This window comes from Lontra canadensis, unplaced genomic scaffold (assembly GCF_010015895.1).
Source record: "Lontra canadensis isolate GAN:19392208 unplaced genomic scaffold, GSC_riverotter_1.0 scaffold103, whole genome shotgun sequence".
Lineage (NCBI taxonomy): Eukaryota > Metazoa > Chordata > Mammalia > Carnivora > Mustelidae > Lontra > Lontra canadensis.
Window position 1 is genome coordinate 5839675 of NW_022631097.1, and position 17944 is coordinate 5857618.

General features: G+C 41.5%; 1 protein-coding gene across 3 annotated transcripts in view; it reads left to right on the forward strand.

Annotated features, from left to right (window-relative positions):
- ATP8A2 (ATPase phospholipid transporting 8A2) overlaps nucleotides 1-17944 on the forward strand; it is a 587617-nt gene that overhangs the window by 422108 nt on the left and 147565 nt on the right. For all 3 annotated transcript variants that reach the window (XM_032838223.1, XM_032838221.1, XM_032838222.1), the window contains exons 29-30: nucleotides 7037-7159; nucleotides 9241-9319. In XM_032838223.1, the coding sequence (XP_032694114.1) occupies nucleotides 7037-7159; nucleotides 9241-9319 (202 nt within the window). The remainder of the gene's footprint in view (nucleotides 1-7036; nucleotides 7160-9240; nucleotides 9320-17944) is intronic.

The window sequence follows — 17944 nt, forward strand, 5'->3', positions numbered from 1 at the left end:
GTTTCAATCATAGCAGATCATTCTTGAATAACCCCATGAAATTATTAACCCATATATCTTGATAATAGACCCTTGTTACCTCCTTACTAAATGTCTGCACAACATTTCCATGTTTTTAGCTCGAGTAAAAATTTCTGAGCTACATCGCAACCCCTTCCACTTCATAATTTTATTTCTGAATTCCTCAACACAGACATGCATATATAGTCATAATCTAATGTCCTTTTTGTCCTTCTTAAAAGAGCATCTGTCCTTGCGGAAGAATGTTTTCTTCTACTGCTAGTGCTAGAATAATGAATGCTGACTTCCAGCTCCCGTGGTGAATGGTAATCAGCCTGTTTGGTATTTTTCATGATTTTAGAGTTCTTTTTTTCATTACTTCGCTATCATGGATTCAAAAGCTAAAAATAAATATGAACTACAAGCCAAAAATGACGAAGTGTAGCTACTTAGCTTTTTGTTTGGCAGCGAGAACTCAGGGGCTCACAGCCTGGTGCTTTAGAGACCCCAGCATGCAACATTTCGAGTTGCACGTCCCCGTGTCCTTTGGACACTAACTCTGACCTTGCCTGCCCGGTGGGAGTTTACAGTCAGAAGTAGCCATCATAGGTAGATTCAGATGGCAGTTACCAGACATACAGTATACATCATGGAGCTATAAATATTTAAAGCTTGTATATACATTTGTGGCTGTATGTTCAAGTCATCTGTCCACTCCTCGGTCTTTTTTTCTTTTTTAGTAGCTACCATGCTCGTTGCTGGGTATTAAATGCTGCATATGACAGGTTGTCCCAGCCCTGTGTAGCTTGACAAGTAAAGAGGGCCAAATGGATAGAAGAACCTGCCACTGGGACCTGAGTTCAGATCTGGAGTTTAAAGAGCACCGGTCAGTTACGGACTGTCCCACGACCAAGTGCACTAGCACATTTGTTGCTAATACTTAGGCTCAAAAGGCAAAGGTGACCGTATTGAGAGCAGGGCTGAATCAATGCCCATTTTTTACCTGTGCCAGAAGTTAGAGCTACTCTAATTCACCTACCACATGGAGAGAGGCTCAGGGACCTCCCCTTGGACGGATTGGTAATTTTGCAGAACGTGTGACTGTTTTGAGCAGATTAAAATTATGTTGACTGTTCCATAATGATTTAGTGCCAGAAAGGGCCAAATCCATGCTTATATACATATTTATAAATAGGAATATATATTTATAAATAGGAAGCTGTGTGATGGTGCTTTATAGCAAAGGAGTAGAATACAAGTCACCTGGTCACAGGCATGGAGGCTAGCCCTAGTTCTATACTCAGGCATAAGAGCTGGATTCTTTTCTTAGCTCTGGGCAGCCTTGGACAATTGAAATTAATCCAACAAACTCATATTGAGGACCTGCTATGCATGAAATGCTGATAGGCTTTAAGACAGCATTGGTCAAAATAGGGTCCACATCCCACTTACATTAGAATAACCAAGGTTTGTTTGAAGATGCAGATTTCTAAGCCCCATCAGAGTTTCTCAGATTTACTGAAAAATGCAACAAAATTTTAAACATTTTTTTTTTTTAGTAATGGTTGTGCATATGCAAATTTAGGACCCATGGTGAACTTTTGATCCCTAGAGTTGGGAATGTGTGGTATGCTCTTTGTGTCCCTCAGAAAAGAGAATATTGGGGTAAAGAAGTGAATTTCAAGGTGAAATGGCCCTATGTCATGTCGCTACAGGTCCACAGAACAGGTGTTGGAGTGAGCCACCAACCAGTGGTGGCAGAATTGGGAAGATCAAGGGTCCACGAAGTAGTGTCAGAAAGTGTTGGCCTCCAGGAGACAATCATGCTGAAAGGGCCAAACCTTTTGAGAACATGGAAGTTTGTCCCCATTGGAATTGTTCTGTGGGGTAGGGGGAGCACATAGGTGGCTCAGTAGATTAAGTACCTCCCTTCGGCTCAGGTCATGACCCCAAGGTCCTGGGATCAAGCCTCACGTTGGGCTCCCTGCTCAACAAGGAGCCTGCTTTTTCCTCTACCCCTCCCCTTGCTTGTGCTTTCTCATGTTCTCTCTCTCTCTCAAATAATAGATAAAATCTTTTAAAAAGTTATTGTTTTGGTAACTTTTGTTTGAAATAAACTGAAACTTAGAGAAATTGAAACTTAGAGAAATAATGCAACAGAGTATGAAGAACTCTTGTATTAGATTCCTAGTTATTAGCATTTTGTCCTCATTTGCATTATCTCTCTGTGCATGTGCATGTGTGTGCACAGCCCTGACGGGCACACGTGTGCACACCCATAGACATGAGTGTGCATACACACACACCCACGGGCGCTCATGGTGCACACCCACCAACACACTTATTTCTGAATCAGTTGAAAATAACACATCAGGCCCCCTTACTGCTTAATACTTTGGTACATAGATGCTAAGACCATTCTCTTATCTAACCACAGTATAATGATTGAAATCTAAAATTTAGCATGAATACAATACTATTATCTGATCCATATTAGTCCATATTCCAGTTTTTGCCACTTTTGTTCCAACAAGTCCTGTTTAGTAGAATTTTCCCACTCCAGACTGTACTCTGGTACAAGAGGCAGTTTGGGACATCTGAGACATTCACTAGTGACCCCTCTTCTGGGCTGGATTTCCTTCTGCCATTTTCTCCAAACAGTATTTCTGCCTTGCTTGTCTTACTTTTTCTTTTCTGTAGTTACTCTTTATATTTATGTTTGATTCCCCGGGTCAGCTAAAGTAGCGAGTCATCATTTCTCATAGCAGATTAAATAGCATTAAAAGTGACTTGAAACTCTTAAATCTCTCAGAATAATGAATGAAGGAATGCCATCCCATTGGATTCTCATTAAATCCATAATCAAATTTCTCCATCATTTTGTTTTATGGTTATAAGAACCACCATGATCAGATGGATTTCAGTTAGATTTCATCTCTTATTTTATGAAGAGATAACTCAATGTGTTTTAAGCTGTTTCAAAAATTTATCCCATTTAATCTTATCAAGCCAGCATAATTTGAAGAAAAAACTGTGAGCCATCCTCGCTTTTAAACAGAATTATAAAAATTCTACATAAATAGCAAATAGAGTTCAACAGTGTATCAAAAGAGTAAAATATTTGACCAAGTAGGGTTTATTTCAGAAATATAGGAGGTTCAAACTTTTTAAATATTTCTAAATATTATATCAACAAAAGAAAAAAGAAAAACCTGATCTCATCAGTGGATGCTGAGAATGTATTTGAGGAAAGTCAGCTGCCATTCCCAAAATAAGAACTCTAAGTAAAATAGGAAAGAAAGAAACCAATTAACTATAATCCAGACTATTCATATAAAAAAAAAAAACCAGTAGCATATTGCCATAAATGGTAAAATCCTTAAATGATTTCATTTTAAATAGGAAATTAGTTAGGGATGCCTGAAATCACTATATAATTCAGCATTGTTTTCGGAATTTTCAGCAACTGCCAAGAAAATTAAATAACTATTACAAATACTAGAAAAAAATGATTTCTGTGCTTATACAAATATGCACAAAAAAAAGTATCCTTTTAAATGTATTCATATGTGGCTGTCTATCTAGAAAACCCAGAAAATACCAGTAAAGAAATACTACAATTATAAGAGAATTTAAAAGGTGACTAGATCCATAATAAACATGTAAGACCCAATAGCTATTTTCTCTCCTAACAATCAATAGCTTTTTTTAAACTCTAGCAATGAGCACTTAGAAATGCATGGGTAGGGGCACCTGGGTGGCTCAATGGGTTAAAGCCTCTGCCTTCGGCTCAGGTTATGATCAGGGTCCAGGGATCAAGCCCCGAATCAGGCTCTCTGCTCAGCAGGGAGCCTGCTTCCCCCTCTCTCTCTGTGCCTGCCTCTCTGCCTACTTGTGATCTCTATCTGTCACATGAATAAATAAAATCTTAAAAAAAAATGCATGGGTATAATAATTGCTTTCATACACATTGCATAGGAATAATTTTTATAGTACCAAGTAGGAAAAAAAATGCAAAATCTTTTTGAAGTACACAAAATAGAGTTGAACAAATAGAAAGGCATATTATTCTTTCATATGAGAAGGTGATATCATTAAAAAAGCTCCTCTAAATTGATATATAAATTTATGTATTCCAATAGAATCCCAGTGATTGATTGGTGGGGGAGGGAGGGCAGTTACATAAAATGATATCAAAGTATAAATAGAATTAACACGTACCTGAGAATTAAGATGTACAAAAAAGAACAATTGTAAGGGTCAACTTCTCTTTACTAAACGTTGGACTATAGTACGAGCCTGTTGTAACCAAGTGAATGTGATGCTGATGTGAAACTGGACTAGGCAGTTAGGGAATCCAAAAGTAAATTCCAGTTTTGGATTCCAGATCTGTAATATGTGAGAATTTAATAAACGTCAAAGGTGCTATTCTAGCTAAATGGGAAATGTTTGGATTAATTGTGTTCTAACAACTTGGCTCTTTATTTGGAAAAAAATAAAATTGGACTCCTATCCTATACCACATTGATAAATAAATTCCAGATATGTTAAGGTTTACATGTGAAAAATTAAAACTGTAAGCTTCCTGCAAGAAACTCCTGAAAAGTTTAATAACTGTATTTGGACACTCAAAGCTATTCTTGACCATATAAAAATTAAGCACTTTTATATGGCAAGAGAAACCATCAAGAAAGCCAGGAGACAGAATTCATTTGGATGGAACTTTATAATACAAAGACAGAATGGATATCTGTTATAATCCAAGAACTCTTAGAAAAGTGGATAAACCACAAATAGAAAACGGACAAAGGACCTATGTAGACCATGCACAAAACTGCAAATCCACATGTCAAACAAATAAATAAAAACATTCTCAAGCGCATCAGTAATCAGGGAAATGTGAATTTTTTAAAAAGATTTATTTATTTATTTTAGAGAGAGAGAGAGAGACAGAGCATGCATAGGTGCAGGGGGTGGAGAGCTAGAGGCACACGGAAATAGAGAAATTCTAAGCAGACTTCGTGCTGAGCATAGAGCTGGACATGGGGCTCCATCCCAGGACCCTGAGATCATGTCCTGAGCTGAAACCAAGAGTTGGACGCTCCACCAACTGTGCCACCCAGGTGCCCCCAAAATGTAAATTTTTTAAAGTAAGAGTTAATATCTCCAATTTTTCAGTCTGGAGAATATTAAATATAACACCATTGCTGATAGAGAAGCAGGGACAAGATTACTGTTGTCCTTTGTAAAAGGAAAGGTAAACGTTTTTTGAAAGCAACCAAGCAGCATCTTGTAAAATTTGAAATAATTGTATCTATTATATTAATTGTACCCACACTGTTTCTGGGAAACCTTCCCATAGGAATAAAAGATAAAGTATATATGTTGTAATATAGCATAGATTTTTTTTGATACAAAGTTTGTGGAACAAAGAGTTGGAAAGAAATTAATGCCTATCTGTAGGTGAATAGCTTAAAAAATATGGTGCATACATACTATGGATTAGTTATGGGCATGAGAAAATTGCATTAGTGTCAGGCCGAGGGGACTTGAAGGGCATCCCATCGTGCACTGTTTTGTGAGAAAAATGTGATGATGAAAAATGTGTGATTGTGTCTTGTTTCTGTAATAACCAAGAATGATCCCTAAACAGTATACATATGTGTATGTGGTATGTTGTAAGCAGGGTGAAAATATGGAAATATGGTAGGTCCTACAGGGCGGATGTCCATTGGTGAAGGGTAGGATGATTTGAAGTGGGTAGAAAGTCAAGTAAAAAAGGAAAGAAAGAAAAAAAAAACCAAGGATGGCAGTATCAAGTATGCATGATAGCACATTTAAACAAAACCACAAGGGAGAATTGATGTACTAAGTGTGCAAAGCTTCTGAGATGTTTGTTAGGAGCATCTCCCTTAAACAGATGACTTGTATTCCTGGGAGAGAGATGAGTACGACCACTCTTGATCCTTTTGTCCTTAAAACCTAGAGAACATTGACATCCCAGGGCTGTTTACCTTTCTGCTCCAAGGTATAAGAGGAGCCTTCAAGTTTTACTGGCCTTCCTCCACCTGTAGATTACAGGTAAAGGCGAAAGTCTCAGAAGGCACCATTGGCCCAAGAAACTCATTGTCACGGGAGCTTGCTGTCTCCTTCCCAGCCTTGTCTTGTGCCCTGTCCTCAGCCAGTCACCATCCTGGATGTCGTAGAAGTCCAACGCCGACCCCCAAACATACCACATGTGTTCAGACCCAAAGCTTTGTGAGGGGTTCCTGTTTCAGGGGAGTCCTTCCTTCTTGCCCCTCTCCCTGACATTCCTTTTCCTCCTGCCAAATCCCCTAGGTCCAATACCTTACGGGTCAGGCACTCTTTGGTCCCAGAATCCTGACTCTCCCTTCTCCTTCTCCACGCTCTCCCCCATGAGTAATTTTGCAGAGTGCTGCGTTTTATGTGTTTGTTTATACGCCTGCCGCCGGCTGCCTGTCTCCCGCTCTGCAGTAGACGGAATTCCTGGAGGTCAGGGACCTGCTTCTTTTCCTTCTTCTGTCTTTAAACGTCCGTACCTATTCCTGGTGCTTATCACAGTGTCTGGCCCATAATTCATTCCCAATAAATGTCTGTCAGATGAATAAATGCATGAAGTACATCATGCTTCCTGAAATCTGAGTATAAGATCAGGATGGGAAGTTGTAAAATTGTGCCTGAGCCAATGATCACGAAAAGCACGACACTTCACAAAGCCACATAAATCACTGCTCATTTGACAAAGGAAGGTAGTTGTTAATATGACATGATTTCTTAGCTAACCATATATTTATGGTGTTGTTTTCAATGTCCAATGGATTCATTTTTGCTGATTAAGTAACAAAAAAGGTCGTTCGTGCACTTTCTTTGTTTGGAGGGTGTCTGGTAAGTTGTGAATCATTGAAGCTCAGGTTCGGACTTGACCTAAAATTAAGTCATCATTCCATAGAACGGAAACACCTAAGCCAGGAGAATCAGAACATCCCCTTTTAACAGCTCATTGTTCTCCATACAGATTTTCACTGCACTACCACCCTTCACGCTGGGAATCTTCGAGAGGTCTTGCACCCAGGAGAGCATGCTCAGGTTCCCACAGCTCTACAAAATCACCCAGAATGCAGAAGGCTTCAACACAAAGGTACACAATGTTATTGCAGAATTGTCACTTCAAAAGGGCATAAGCATTGCTGTATGTCTTCCAGCTCTAGTTATCTGCATGTGAGAGAGCTAATGCATTAGAACATTCGAGAAGAGGTGAGACGCCTGTCCTCTCCCAGTATAACAAGCCAGTAAATTCAAGATGCCAGTTGGAAAGGAAGCTTCTGTGTTCCATGTTTAGTTCCTATTTGTTGACTCCTTTCCCCTTGTCCCTGTGTGGCCAGCAGCACCCATGGCCCTAGGGCCTTTTGGATCAGCTGTCAGAGACTCCCCTTACCCTTCATAAAGCCTTGCATTGAGGAGGGCTGGGAGCTTGCCTAACAGAGCTTTCTTACCACCCTGGCTTGGTTTTTCCTTTAAAAGAAAATGTTTCTTTAGCTAGCGAGAAAAATTGGCCAAATGTCAACACAGGAATCCAGTCAGTCGTAGGTATCTTTTTTTTTTTTTTTAATCAGACTGGAAAATCAAACGAGAAAGCCTCTAGACTTAAAAGGTGTCAGCAACCCTGCGAAGGGCCAAGTAGAATCTGGGTTGGGTGTTGCCAGGATTCCACAGTCAGGACAGGCAGAGGGGACCTCATAGGGCCTGCCAGTCACAGCCAAGTGGCAGAGAGGTTGAGGGCCTCAGCCAGAAGAGAAGACACGTGCCAGGCTCGGTGCAGGATGCCTGTGTTGCCATGCTTCTGTCTTCGGGTTTTGTGCAGGAGGGGATTAGGATGTTTAATGAGAGGTTCACTGAAATCTTTTAACAGAGGTCAGTGAAATTACTGGGCACCGGTGGTGTGCATGATTTGCTTGGGTAGCCGCCGGGGCCTTGGTAAGGATGCCAAGGGGAGTCCTCCAGGATAGAACCACCTCTGAAGCCTTCGTTTTGAGCCGGTGTTATTGATAGCCTCCCTTCAAAGCTGTCTTCTTTTGAAGAAAGCATAATAGGCACTTCCAAGCCTGGAAAAAAACCAAAATGGATCCTATTGGTTTTACTGCCTTCCATACACAGGAAGACTTGGATGAATACTTGTTTTCAGTCCCTGTTTACTATGAGTTTGTCAATGGGAAGCATGGCCTGTTGGTTCTGCATTCTTTATGTAACTCTGTTTTTTAAAGCGCTTGAATTCAAAAGCCCTGTAAGATGGGAAGTAAGTAGGGAATGGACCCACTTAAAAGGTAGTAGAGCTGAGAATTCTCTGAGACTTATTTGCAGACGCCTTGGAGACTTTTTTTTTTTTTTTTTTGAGGGGGTGGGTAAGGAGGTCAGGGAGAAGGGAAAAAAAAAATGAACATTTAAAAATGGAAAATCCCATTGTCTTATGATTTTTTTCATTTTTCTGCTTCCCAACCGCTACTTAGGATCAAACTATACGACAATCCCCAGAACAATCTAGATTTTTTAAATAAATTCAAGCTGGCTTTAGTATAGTAGTTCTGTCATCTCAGTAGTAAAAAGATGATTAAAGTGCATTTATGAAACCTTAATTTAGAAGAAACTAAACGTTGTGTTCTTCTGTTTGACCTTTCAAGTGTTAAAGAGAATGTTTAAATGTGCGTTATATTAACCAAACTCCTAGAAATTAACAAGTTGCTCGGGAGGGATTTTAAAAAACAAAACAAAAGAATGGGAGCACCATGTAGGAATCTACATTTAAAGTGTTTTTAATGCTTTCAGGAAGTCCACAGTTTCTGTCTCTTGTTAACAATTTTGACCTAACACCTTTCTCTTTCTAGATGATTGTAAAAGTCTGTTGTCTTTTTTTAGGATTCTTAAAAAAAAAAAAAAAAAAAAGGCTTATAAATCATTTTTGGTTGTGGACAGATTGTATATTGGTCCACGTATATGTGCATATATATTTAGGTCTTTGCAGCAAGGTAATATTATCCGGAGATAGTCCAGTCATTTGTATGTAAAAATGAGGAAACCGGTATTTTTTTAACTTCAAGAATACTAGGCTACTTCTGGAGCAACGCAGCCCACTGCCAGTATCCTTCACAATGAGGTGTTTGTTGAGTTGAACAGAGGTCAAGAGTTGTGGGCAGCTCCTGACTCCCTTGGTTTGTTTTCCCTTAGGTTTTCTGGGGTCACTGCATCAACGCCTTGGTCCACTCCCTCATCCTCTTCTGGTTTCCCATGAAAGCGCTGGAGCATGGTAACGGCTTCATGATTTCAACTGTCAGCAAGTAGCTCTGCGGTCCCTCTGGTGCCAGTTGTTCACAAAATTTTTTTTTTCCCAGTTCTGTAGACCGAGAGATCACAAAAACACATTTCAGAAGAAAAACATACCTAAAATCTAATGAGAGCTCGGGCTCAGGTTTATAGCTTGTAGGTTTCATCCATTCTGGCTCCGAGAGCCCATTTTCTTTCCAGTTGCCTGGAGAGTTTAAATGCTAGGAATTCTAAACTTAATTTTTAATAACTGAGTGAAGAATCTTGAAGCAAAACACTGTGCTGGAGTGAAACATCGATGCCTCTCAGCCCCAAGTTTGACATATTCTGTTAATTGCTTGGGCTTTCGTCTTCCAACCTCACATACCTGTATGCAGAGTCACTCAAATCTTGTGAGGGTCTAAACTTACACCTCATTTCTTGAAAGAGTCCCCTCTCCTTGACATACACTTTTCAAGCAGACTTTTAAAGTTTAAGGCCCGATTCTCTCGACTGGTTTTAGTCTTTCCTCCAGCTGGAAAAGGACGTGTGAGAAACGTGGCTGCCTGTATTTGTTCACACTCCTTAATACATCCAAGAGATTCCCTCCTAAAGAGACACATCTTTTAGTCTCAGAAAAGGAAAATGGATCATGAGAATGCTACTCTTTCATCCCTCTCAAATAGTAATAATCCCCCTGGGAAAAATTACTCCAAATGTTGACTAGACAAGGCCTTTTATTGTTCAGAGAACCAAAGAATATAAAGCTTCCAAGCCTCTTTGTTTCTATGTCAATCTGTTTTGTGCTTCAAACAAAAATGATTCATCCTCACTGATATTCTTTAACCTATTAAATACCGACAGTTAGAAAAAATACATGCCCTGCCAATTTATTACAGCCTATGACCTGTTCTTTGAGTTTCATCTGACCCCCTTTTCCCTCAAGGGTCCCTAAGTATCTAGATCAGGAAATAAAAACGTTCTACTTCTAGCCCTCCACCCGCCCCCAACACACGGGGCATTCTAGCAAAATCGTGTTCTTTGAACTCTAAAGCTCTCCTGTGGTTCAGCTTTACTCAGTGTGGATTTCTGTGTATTTCGAGTGAGCAGGGGCTACAAATAGAAGAGTGTTGAACGTGGTTTGCTTTAGAAGCTCTGCCAGTTTGGTGATAGAAACTGCCATCTCTGTAGCAGGATGGACTGGGGCTGGGAAGTAATTTGTCTGATGAGCGTAAAAACAATCTGGACAGCTGTCCTGTTATCCCTGAGCCCATACTTAGGAAGACACAGGGACTAGTATGGACTGGACCACGACTACCATCTCCAGGCCCCTTACCCTTCTCATCTAGACATTGCACTCTGGTCCTAACTCCAGAGTGCTTGCCTTTGGACCCTCAGAAGATTTATAAGATGGTCACTCAGTTGTCTGCTTCAGAAAGCCCTAATATGGCCCATTCTGCAGTAGAAGTGATGGTTTTCCAATCCCGGAGATAGGATTATGTGTGTTGAGATTGCAGCTTGCTACTTATGGTGGAATTGGGATAGTCTAGCTAGATGCCACTATATAAATCTGTTCATTCCCCTGAAATAGCCTGTGTTTCAAAACAGACTCCCAAAAGTTACTTATTTACCTGAGAGATAGCACCACGTGAATTTCAAGTCCATTTCTGCCACCCTTATCAGCTTCCCTCAAATCTGGTGATTTACCTAGTAACCAGCCCATAGGATATTTTTCCAGTTTGTATTATCATCACTATCATCATCAATGCCATTATTTTATTGTAAGTATTTAGCCTTTGGCATAGAAGCTTTCTGTTAATTTTGTTGTAAATGTTAACCTATTGAGTGTAACTGTGTGAGATGAAATAAATTGCAAATATTAATTATATTTGGCAGAGAATTATAGGAGGCCATTGGTGTTCTTGTTCATGAGTTGACTTGTTCTAACAAATGAATATTTTAAAATTAATTTCTAAATTCTCACTATTAATGCATAGCAAAGCTGATTGCATCATTGCTCATTAACCTTATTGTGTAATATTTATGTCTAAGGCTTTGGGGTGGATTCTAAGGGTGCTAGGTGAATGGATCAACGTAGCCTTACTGTCAAAGGGTTTGTAGTCTGGTAGGGAAACTAGATCCACGCATGGAAACTTCTAGTACAAAGTAGAAAATAATTCCCGCAAGTCAAATACAGATGATATGCTATGGGTTTTCAGAGGGCTGAGAGAAAATGCCTTTCTTTTGGGATTATTAATGACTTAGTAGAAGAGGTAACATCCAGGCTTAGCCTGGAAGTCCAGATAGGATCGAGAGGTGTAGGAATGGATGGAAGAGCCGAACAATGTAGAGAATTTCAGGGCAGATGTGGGAAGCTGTGAGGAGTCTATCCTTTCACGGGTGAAGGTCAGAAAAAGATTTGAGAAGGTGGGTGAAAACTGGACAGCACAGGGTTTTGAATGTGAGGTTGAGAAGTCAGGACTTAAGATGTTATGTGAAGAGTTAGCCTGGATTTTAGATCAAGGAGAGTATCATGATCAGAGCCCTTTGGGGAACAAATGTATCAAGTCCATAAAAGTGAAAGGTAGAAGGAGAACTAGAGGCAAGAACACTCGTGTGTGCAGGTGTTGCAGAGAGTGTGTAAGGAGATTAACACCCAGGAAATGGGAATGTGCTTACACACTTCCAGGGAGTGTGTTTTGAGAATCTGTTGATTTAGCAGAATCATGGTAAATCAGTGACCCTGAGAGTGCCAGACCTTGAGAGTACACATATAGAAATTCTGCCTCTCCTGCCCCCGGGCCGCTTCCGGAAGGCCAGAGCTGATGACCAGGAGATGCGTACATTGCTGCTTCCTGGCCAGTGTGCTGTGGGCTACGGGGACACAACCTAGTCCAGAGGCTCTTCTGAGGAAGAGACATTTATATTCTTGAAAGGTGAGGAGGGGCTGATCAAGTGGGGTAGGGCAGGTGTGGGGAAAAGTGAGAGAGAGAGCACTCTGGCCCAACCAGGCAGGCATGCAAGAACCTGAAGAGGCCATGGACAGGATTTCCCAATGCAGGGCCGGGGAAACCCAGATTCTAGACTTTGTTGGGTGCCCTTATGAGCATTTCAGGATGCCGGCAGCAAATGTCAGTAACCTTCTCTTTTTCTTTCCCTATCCTTGTGCAACTATAATAGAGCAGAACATGTCTTGACATATTTCCAGTGTCCCCTCTGGGGTCAGCAGTGGCACCCTCTAGTCAAGACAGCTGCATCAGAGAGGTGGGGGGGAGTGGCTGGGAAGGAGGGCGGGAGGTTAGGGTTAGGTGAGGGTCAGATCAGGAAAAGCTGGGTGCAGACTTTTCTCGGTGAGAGGCAGGAGGTAGGAAGATTTGCTTCATAGAAAAACACATGATGTTTGGCAAGAGCATGGATTTTGGGGGTTGGCAGAAAAAGAAAGTGGTGGAAATCAAGAAAGATTGCAAGTTTGAGAAGATAGGGATATGGCAGCTGATGGGTTTACTTGTTTATATGTGCTGATTTACTGTCTTAATTCTGAGTTCTTGTTACACTTTGAATCACCATTTAGAATGATGTAGCACCCCACCCCCAAGGAAATACAGGAACTGATTTGAGAGGAACTGAGACAGGTTCAAGGCTTGGGGGACCCTGATCTAACAGAGGAATGACTCTGTCCACCCCCAAGTCCCACCTGAAGCTGTCGCCCAGACTCTGTCTCACAGCCAGGACCCTAAAGGAGTTTTGCTTGATGGGCTAAGGTCCCCAGAGCCCTTCATTTCATTGTTTCACACTCTGTGGATTATGTCACAAAGATGGTGGATTTTACTAGGAGCTTCTCTCTTCACTATGAAGAGCGGCTTAGAGGCTTACATACCAGTGTTGTTCACTTTGGGCACATAATTGTTGGGAAGAAATATTTTCGAGAAGGTGTGAGCCCGTCGTTCATTCCTTAGAGAGGTTCCAAGAATTTTGCTTTGCTTATTTTTGCGTGGTTTTGGATAGACCTTTCAAAGCACTCCTTTGCTGATGGAATTTGTGATGATTCATTTCAAGTTTCAAAATAAATTTTTCCACTCAAGCAATTCAGTAAATCAGATTTCTTCCAACCATCACAATCTTATGCTCAGTCCTGTGGCCTGTCTGCAGCTCCCATACTTTGATCTGAAAGCGAGTCTAGGTTAAAACCGGAGATGTCACCTTTGTAGGGCCCGAAATTCATCAAGACCCTTGGTGTCTGCCCACACTCAGGTTTTCCATTGGTGGAGTCCAGTCTGCATATTTGAGTATTCCTCCTTGAAGTGGACTGTGGTTATTGGCAAAAGAAAGTAATATCAGTTTGGACTTAAAAAAAGGAAATTTTCAGATTTTTCTTGATGAAATTTAGGGGAGGGTGAGGAGAAAGAGAATATACTTAGCAGCAGAGAAAAATTCCTCAAAACCTTTGTTTCTCAATTCCTCACAGCCCACACCCTGGAAATCATTCCCATCTCTTTTCAGAAGGAAAATTACCATATGGATACGTATTTTATTGGCACTAATTAAGCAGCAAGGTCTTTTGAGAATTTCGAGAAAAGGCAATTTTATACTTTTTAATGACTGTGCTGCTAGACGACCAGTTTTATAAACTGTGAACGTGGATAAGATGAAACGTAGCCTGCTTGTCTCTGCTTATGGCATTATTGGGTCGTTTGAGCTTGAACTATTTCTGATCTGTACCTGGTACTGCAAATCATGCCATTTTATATCACGTAAATCCCAATGACTAGCCTTCCTCACATTCAGCGATGTTAGGGCAAGACTGCCATTCTCTGAGACTGCCACTTCTTAAACTCAGTTATTTATTAGAAAGGAAAAGCTAAATGAGTCTCTTCTCTGTGCCAGGCCTACCCTGGCTCCCGGGTATCCCATGGGGAACCAGTATGGCATTAGTGAATACTGTCCTTGATGGCCATAGCTCCTGGGCCTGCTGGGACAAGGTGCTGTGGTAGGCACAGAGTTTTCCAACAAAATGCTGTGTTTTCAAGGAATATAGGGAGACAGGAAGCCAACACTTTGTTCCCCTTTACAAGCCACCACCCTCCTGTGTCAGATTCGAAAATGTCTGAAATCGATGGAAACATCTGGGGAGGAACATTAAACGCTAAATGGGACAGAAAGGGGAGTAATTCACTTCACATGGCCTCCGCCCTCCGGAACCCCTCCTGAGAGGACAGAGTCCTGGAGGACCTTCCCAAGACCCCCAAGCACAAAGGTGAAGTGAAAGGGGCTTGTCTGCTAAAAACTAGAAAGATGGAATACTTGGGAAGTTTTTTCGATTCTCATGCAAATGAAACTACAGCTTATAAACCTAAAATACCTCATTACTAACCCCATTGTGATGTACTTAAATAAAACCGAGTTTCCAAATTCAGAACTTTTTTTTGTTGTTGTTTTATTTGAGCTTGTTTTAAACACAATGACCTGTTGAAGGAAAGCTCGGACCTTGTGTTCCGCTTCACAAATCTGAGGCGCCAGCGTTTGGAAACCCAGAATTGGGCTGGAGGCCCACTGTTAAGTATCTCTTAGGTTTCAGGGTCTCTTTTAATAAGCCCCATGTTACATGTATTTGACACAGTCGGGGTTTGGTGTCATGCTGTAAGAAGCATGAGCCAGAGCTGCCCAATTTCGCTAACCCTTATAACTTTATCAGAAAGTTGAATTGAGAAGTTGAATTGAGGTGCATTAGCCGGGGTGGGAATAAACTGTAAAGAACAACCCCCAAATCTTGGGGGTGTATCCTAATAAAAGCTAATTTCTTATTCATGTCACAGTCAACTGGGAGACTGCATTCAGCATACTTTCTTACATTCCAATATTTTTTTCCCACATTTTTGATGTTCATTGGAGCCTTGATCCTGGAGAGACTGCCCCTCCCAGGGCTCCTTCTCCTGGCTCTGTCCTCTACTGATGGGAAGGCTGAAAGTGCACACAGGGGTCATGCATGAAATAGAGCCCCCCCGTATTGAAATGGACCCCCCCCCCCGCCACTGCAACAATGTCCAGAGGCCACACCCCCAGCCATCTCTTCTCTGAACTGTCATGCACCAATGAAGTATTCCCCCTGTCCTAAATCACCCTGGGGTCAGATGCCAGACAATTAGGGATCACCCCTATCACACAGAGCCTGCTGAAATTATTTACACCATCCAATCCTAAGCTTACACCTCATACCTAACCACCTTTGTCCATTCCATCCCCTGAAAACCCCAGTAAAGGCTCTGGACCGTGTTCTCTCTTTTCCTCTTCTGCCTCCTTACTGACCCCGATGCTTTCCCTTGTGGCCCTGCTTGGCATCCCTGCCTCATATTTCTAGGGATCTGTAAGTATAAACTTCTTCCTTCATGACAATCATTTCTCTGTCTACATATCTTACCACACCTCATTAAAACAAATTCGGGGTCCATTTCAGTACAGTCAGGTTCCATTTCATGCGTGACCACTGTGTGCACTGTCAGCCTTGACATTAGTCGGGGACAGAGCCAGGAGAAGGAGTGGTTGCTCTTGACCATCTCTGGGAAGGGATCCATCTCTTCTGCACATGTCTGATTGGCAAGGACTGGTCACAGGGCCCCACCTGGGTACAAGGAGCTAAGGAACTTTACTTAGCTGTGCACCCAAGAATAGGAGACAAGTCTGTGGCCACACAGGTGGCTATTTGACATCGGCCATCAAGTTCACGTCTCATCATTGTTACCACCCGTTCTTTAAACTACCTTTTTAAAATCCATTTTTAGTAAACAAAAGTGAAAAAAAAAACAAACCCAGATTGAAATTTGAGTTTCGTATCCTTCACTTTATCCATCAGTAATGGCAATAGAGAGGAGAAAATCCAGCAAAAAGGCTTATATAACCAGGAACTTAACCCAGCACTGGTTATGAATGTAATTATAATCACTAACACTTGTATAAACTCAACCTCCTATAAACTCTCTCCAATATTTTATACCACTCTTTATAGAGAAAGGAAAAAATAAATTTTCTCTTCACGAATACGTAGCATTGGAAGCAGAAAGAATAGTTTCAGTTATGGCCTGGGCAGTCCAGGTTTGAGCAGGGTGAGCTGTAAAAGTTTGTCTGTAAATGAGTTACTTGGAACTTGGAGCACCTCTTCACTCTGGATATTAGTCTAATGGTACCTGGTTGGTGGAGTGCCTCCTTTGAGCATCTACAGGCTTGAGAGGTCCAGCAAGCAAGGTGGGGAGGGTGTATTTTGGAATAAGGGCTGCTCTCAGCCAGAGCTGCTGAGAGTTCTGAAGCCAAAGGGCGGGAATGGGAAAGCAGGAGAAACTTGGCATCCGCTCTCCATCCAGAATTCTTGGCAGGTGCCTGGGTGTCAAGGGAATGGTGCCCCTCCACCTCAGTTCTCCCTCCTGAGTCCTCTGTGAGTGAGGTGCCTGTGATTTGTAATTCAGGTGTTCCATGGATTCTTACTTCATTAAAAATGCACATATAAATTCACCCCATCTGTTTTCTTGATTATTAAATCCTGTCTTCCCTGACCATACAGGACCGTGCTATAACTTTGTCTTCAGATTTTGCTTTTTTGTCCAAGCCATTTCTGGATGCATTCTTGTGGTTTATCTGGGTAATGATGTAATGCTTTTAATGAGCATTTAATTGAAATGGCATCTTTATAAAATGTCACCAACCTAGCCCTTTGGAATATTCTGAAGTAAGTTCCCTGATCATTCCGTCTGCTTAGAAAATGAGGCGTACTTTCCTTACAAGTCATGGGTTTTCCCACAAACATTTTTGGAGAGGTTTTTGCATGCAACCATTTGGAGCTGTCACTACTAATGTGGGGGTCTGTGTGGTTTTGTCCCAGTTGTTCACAATAGTCTGTTTCAGTGACTATTTCTAAACCACATTTGGCTAATCCTTCTTTATGTTGACCCCTGGATTCAAGTAGATTTTCCAAATAATAAAAATCTGAAAGAACAGTGGTACCCACTCCCAGGTCAGTGGATCCTGAAGCCTCCAAGAGAATGAGCTGACTACCAGGGACAGTGTCCCCAACTCTGTCACTTTGTTTAACACTTTTGATGTATATAGTAAACATCATCATTGTATTGGGTTTTACATCACATGGAGCTATAGTAAAATCATTCTAAATGTGACTGTTATATCAGGGTAGATGGGGAATTTTTCCTGCTCTAGTAGGTTCTTCATTTTATGGAAATCTTTTTATGGACTTTTGGAAGAAGCAATGCCCTCCTTTCTCATTACATCTCTCATCTGGGTGAATTTGATCCTCGATTTGCAAAAGGCTGACTGGTCCCAGTTGGGTTAAATGCCAGCTGTTCTGGTGCAATAGGCAGCTTAATCCTTCTTACCTCTGTCCTCCTTGCTCAGTTAAGCCTTTGTGTGCTAATGACGGGTTTCTGTTAGGAAGTGCTCAGTGTCCTGCTGGTTAAGATAGGAAAACAAAGATTGGTGAGATCACGCCTCTCCACATGCACTTTTGATGGATTTCTCTTCTGAGGGACCTCTTCAGAGCCTTGCAAGGTTTGGCCCCTGCCCTCACACCACCAGCGTCCCACCCTACCTTGCACAGAGCTCACCCCCCAACCCAGCTGTGTGTGGGGGG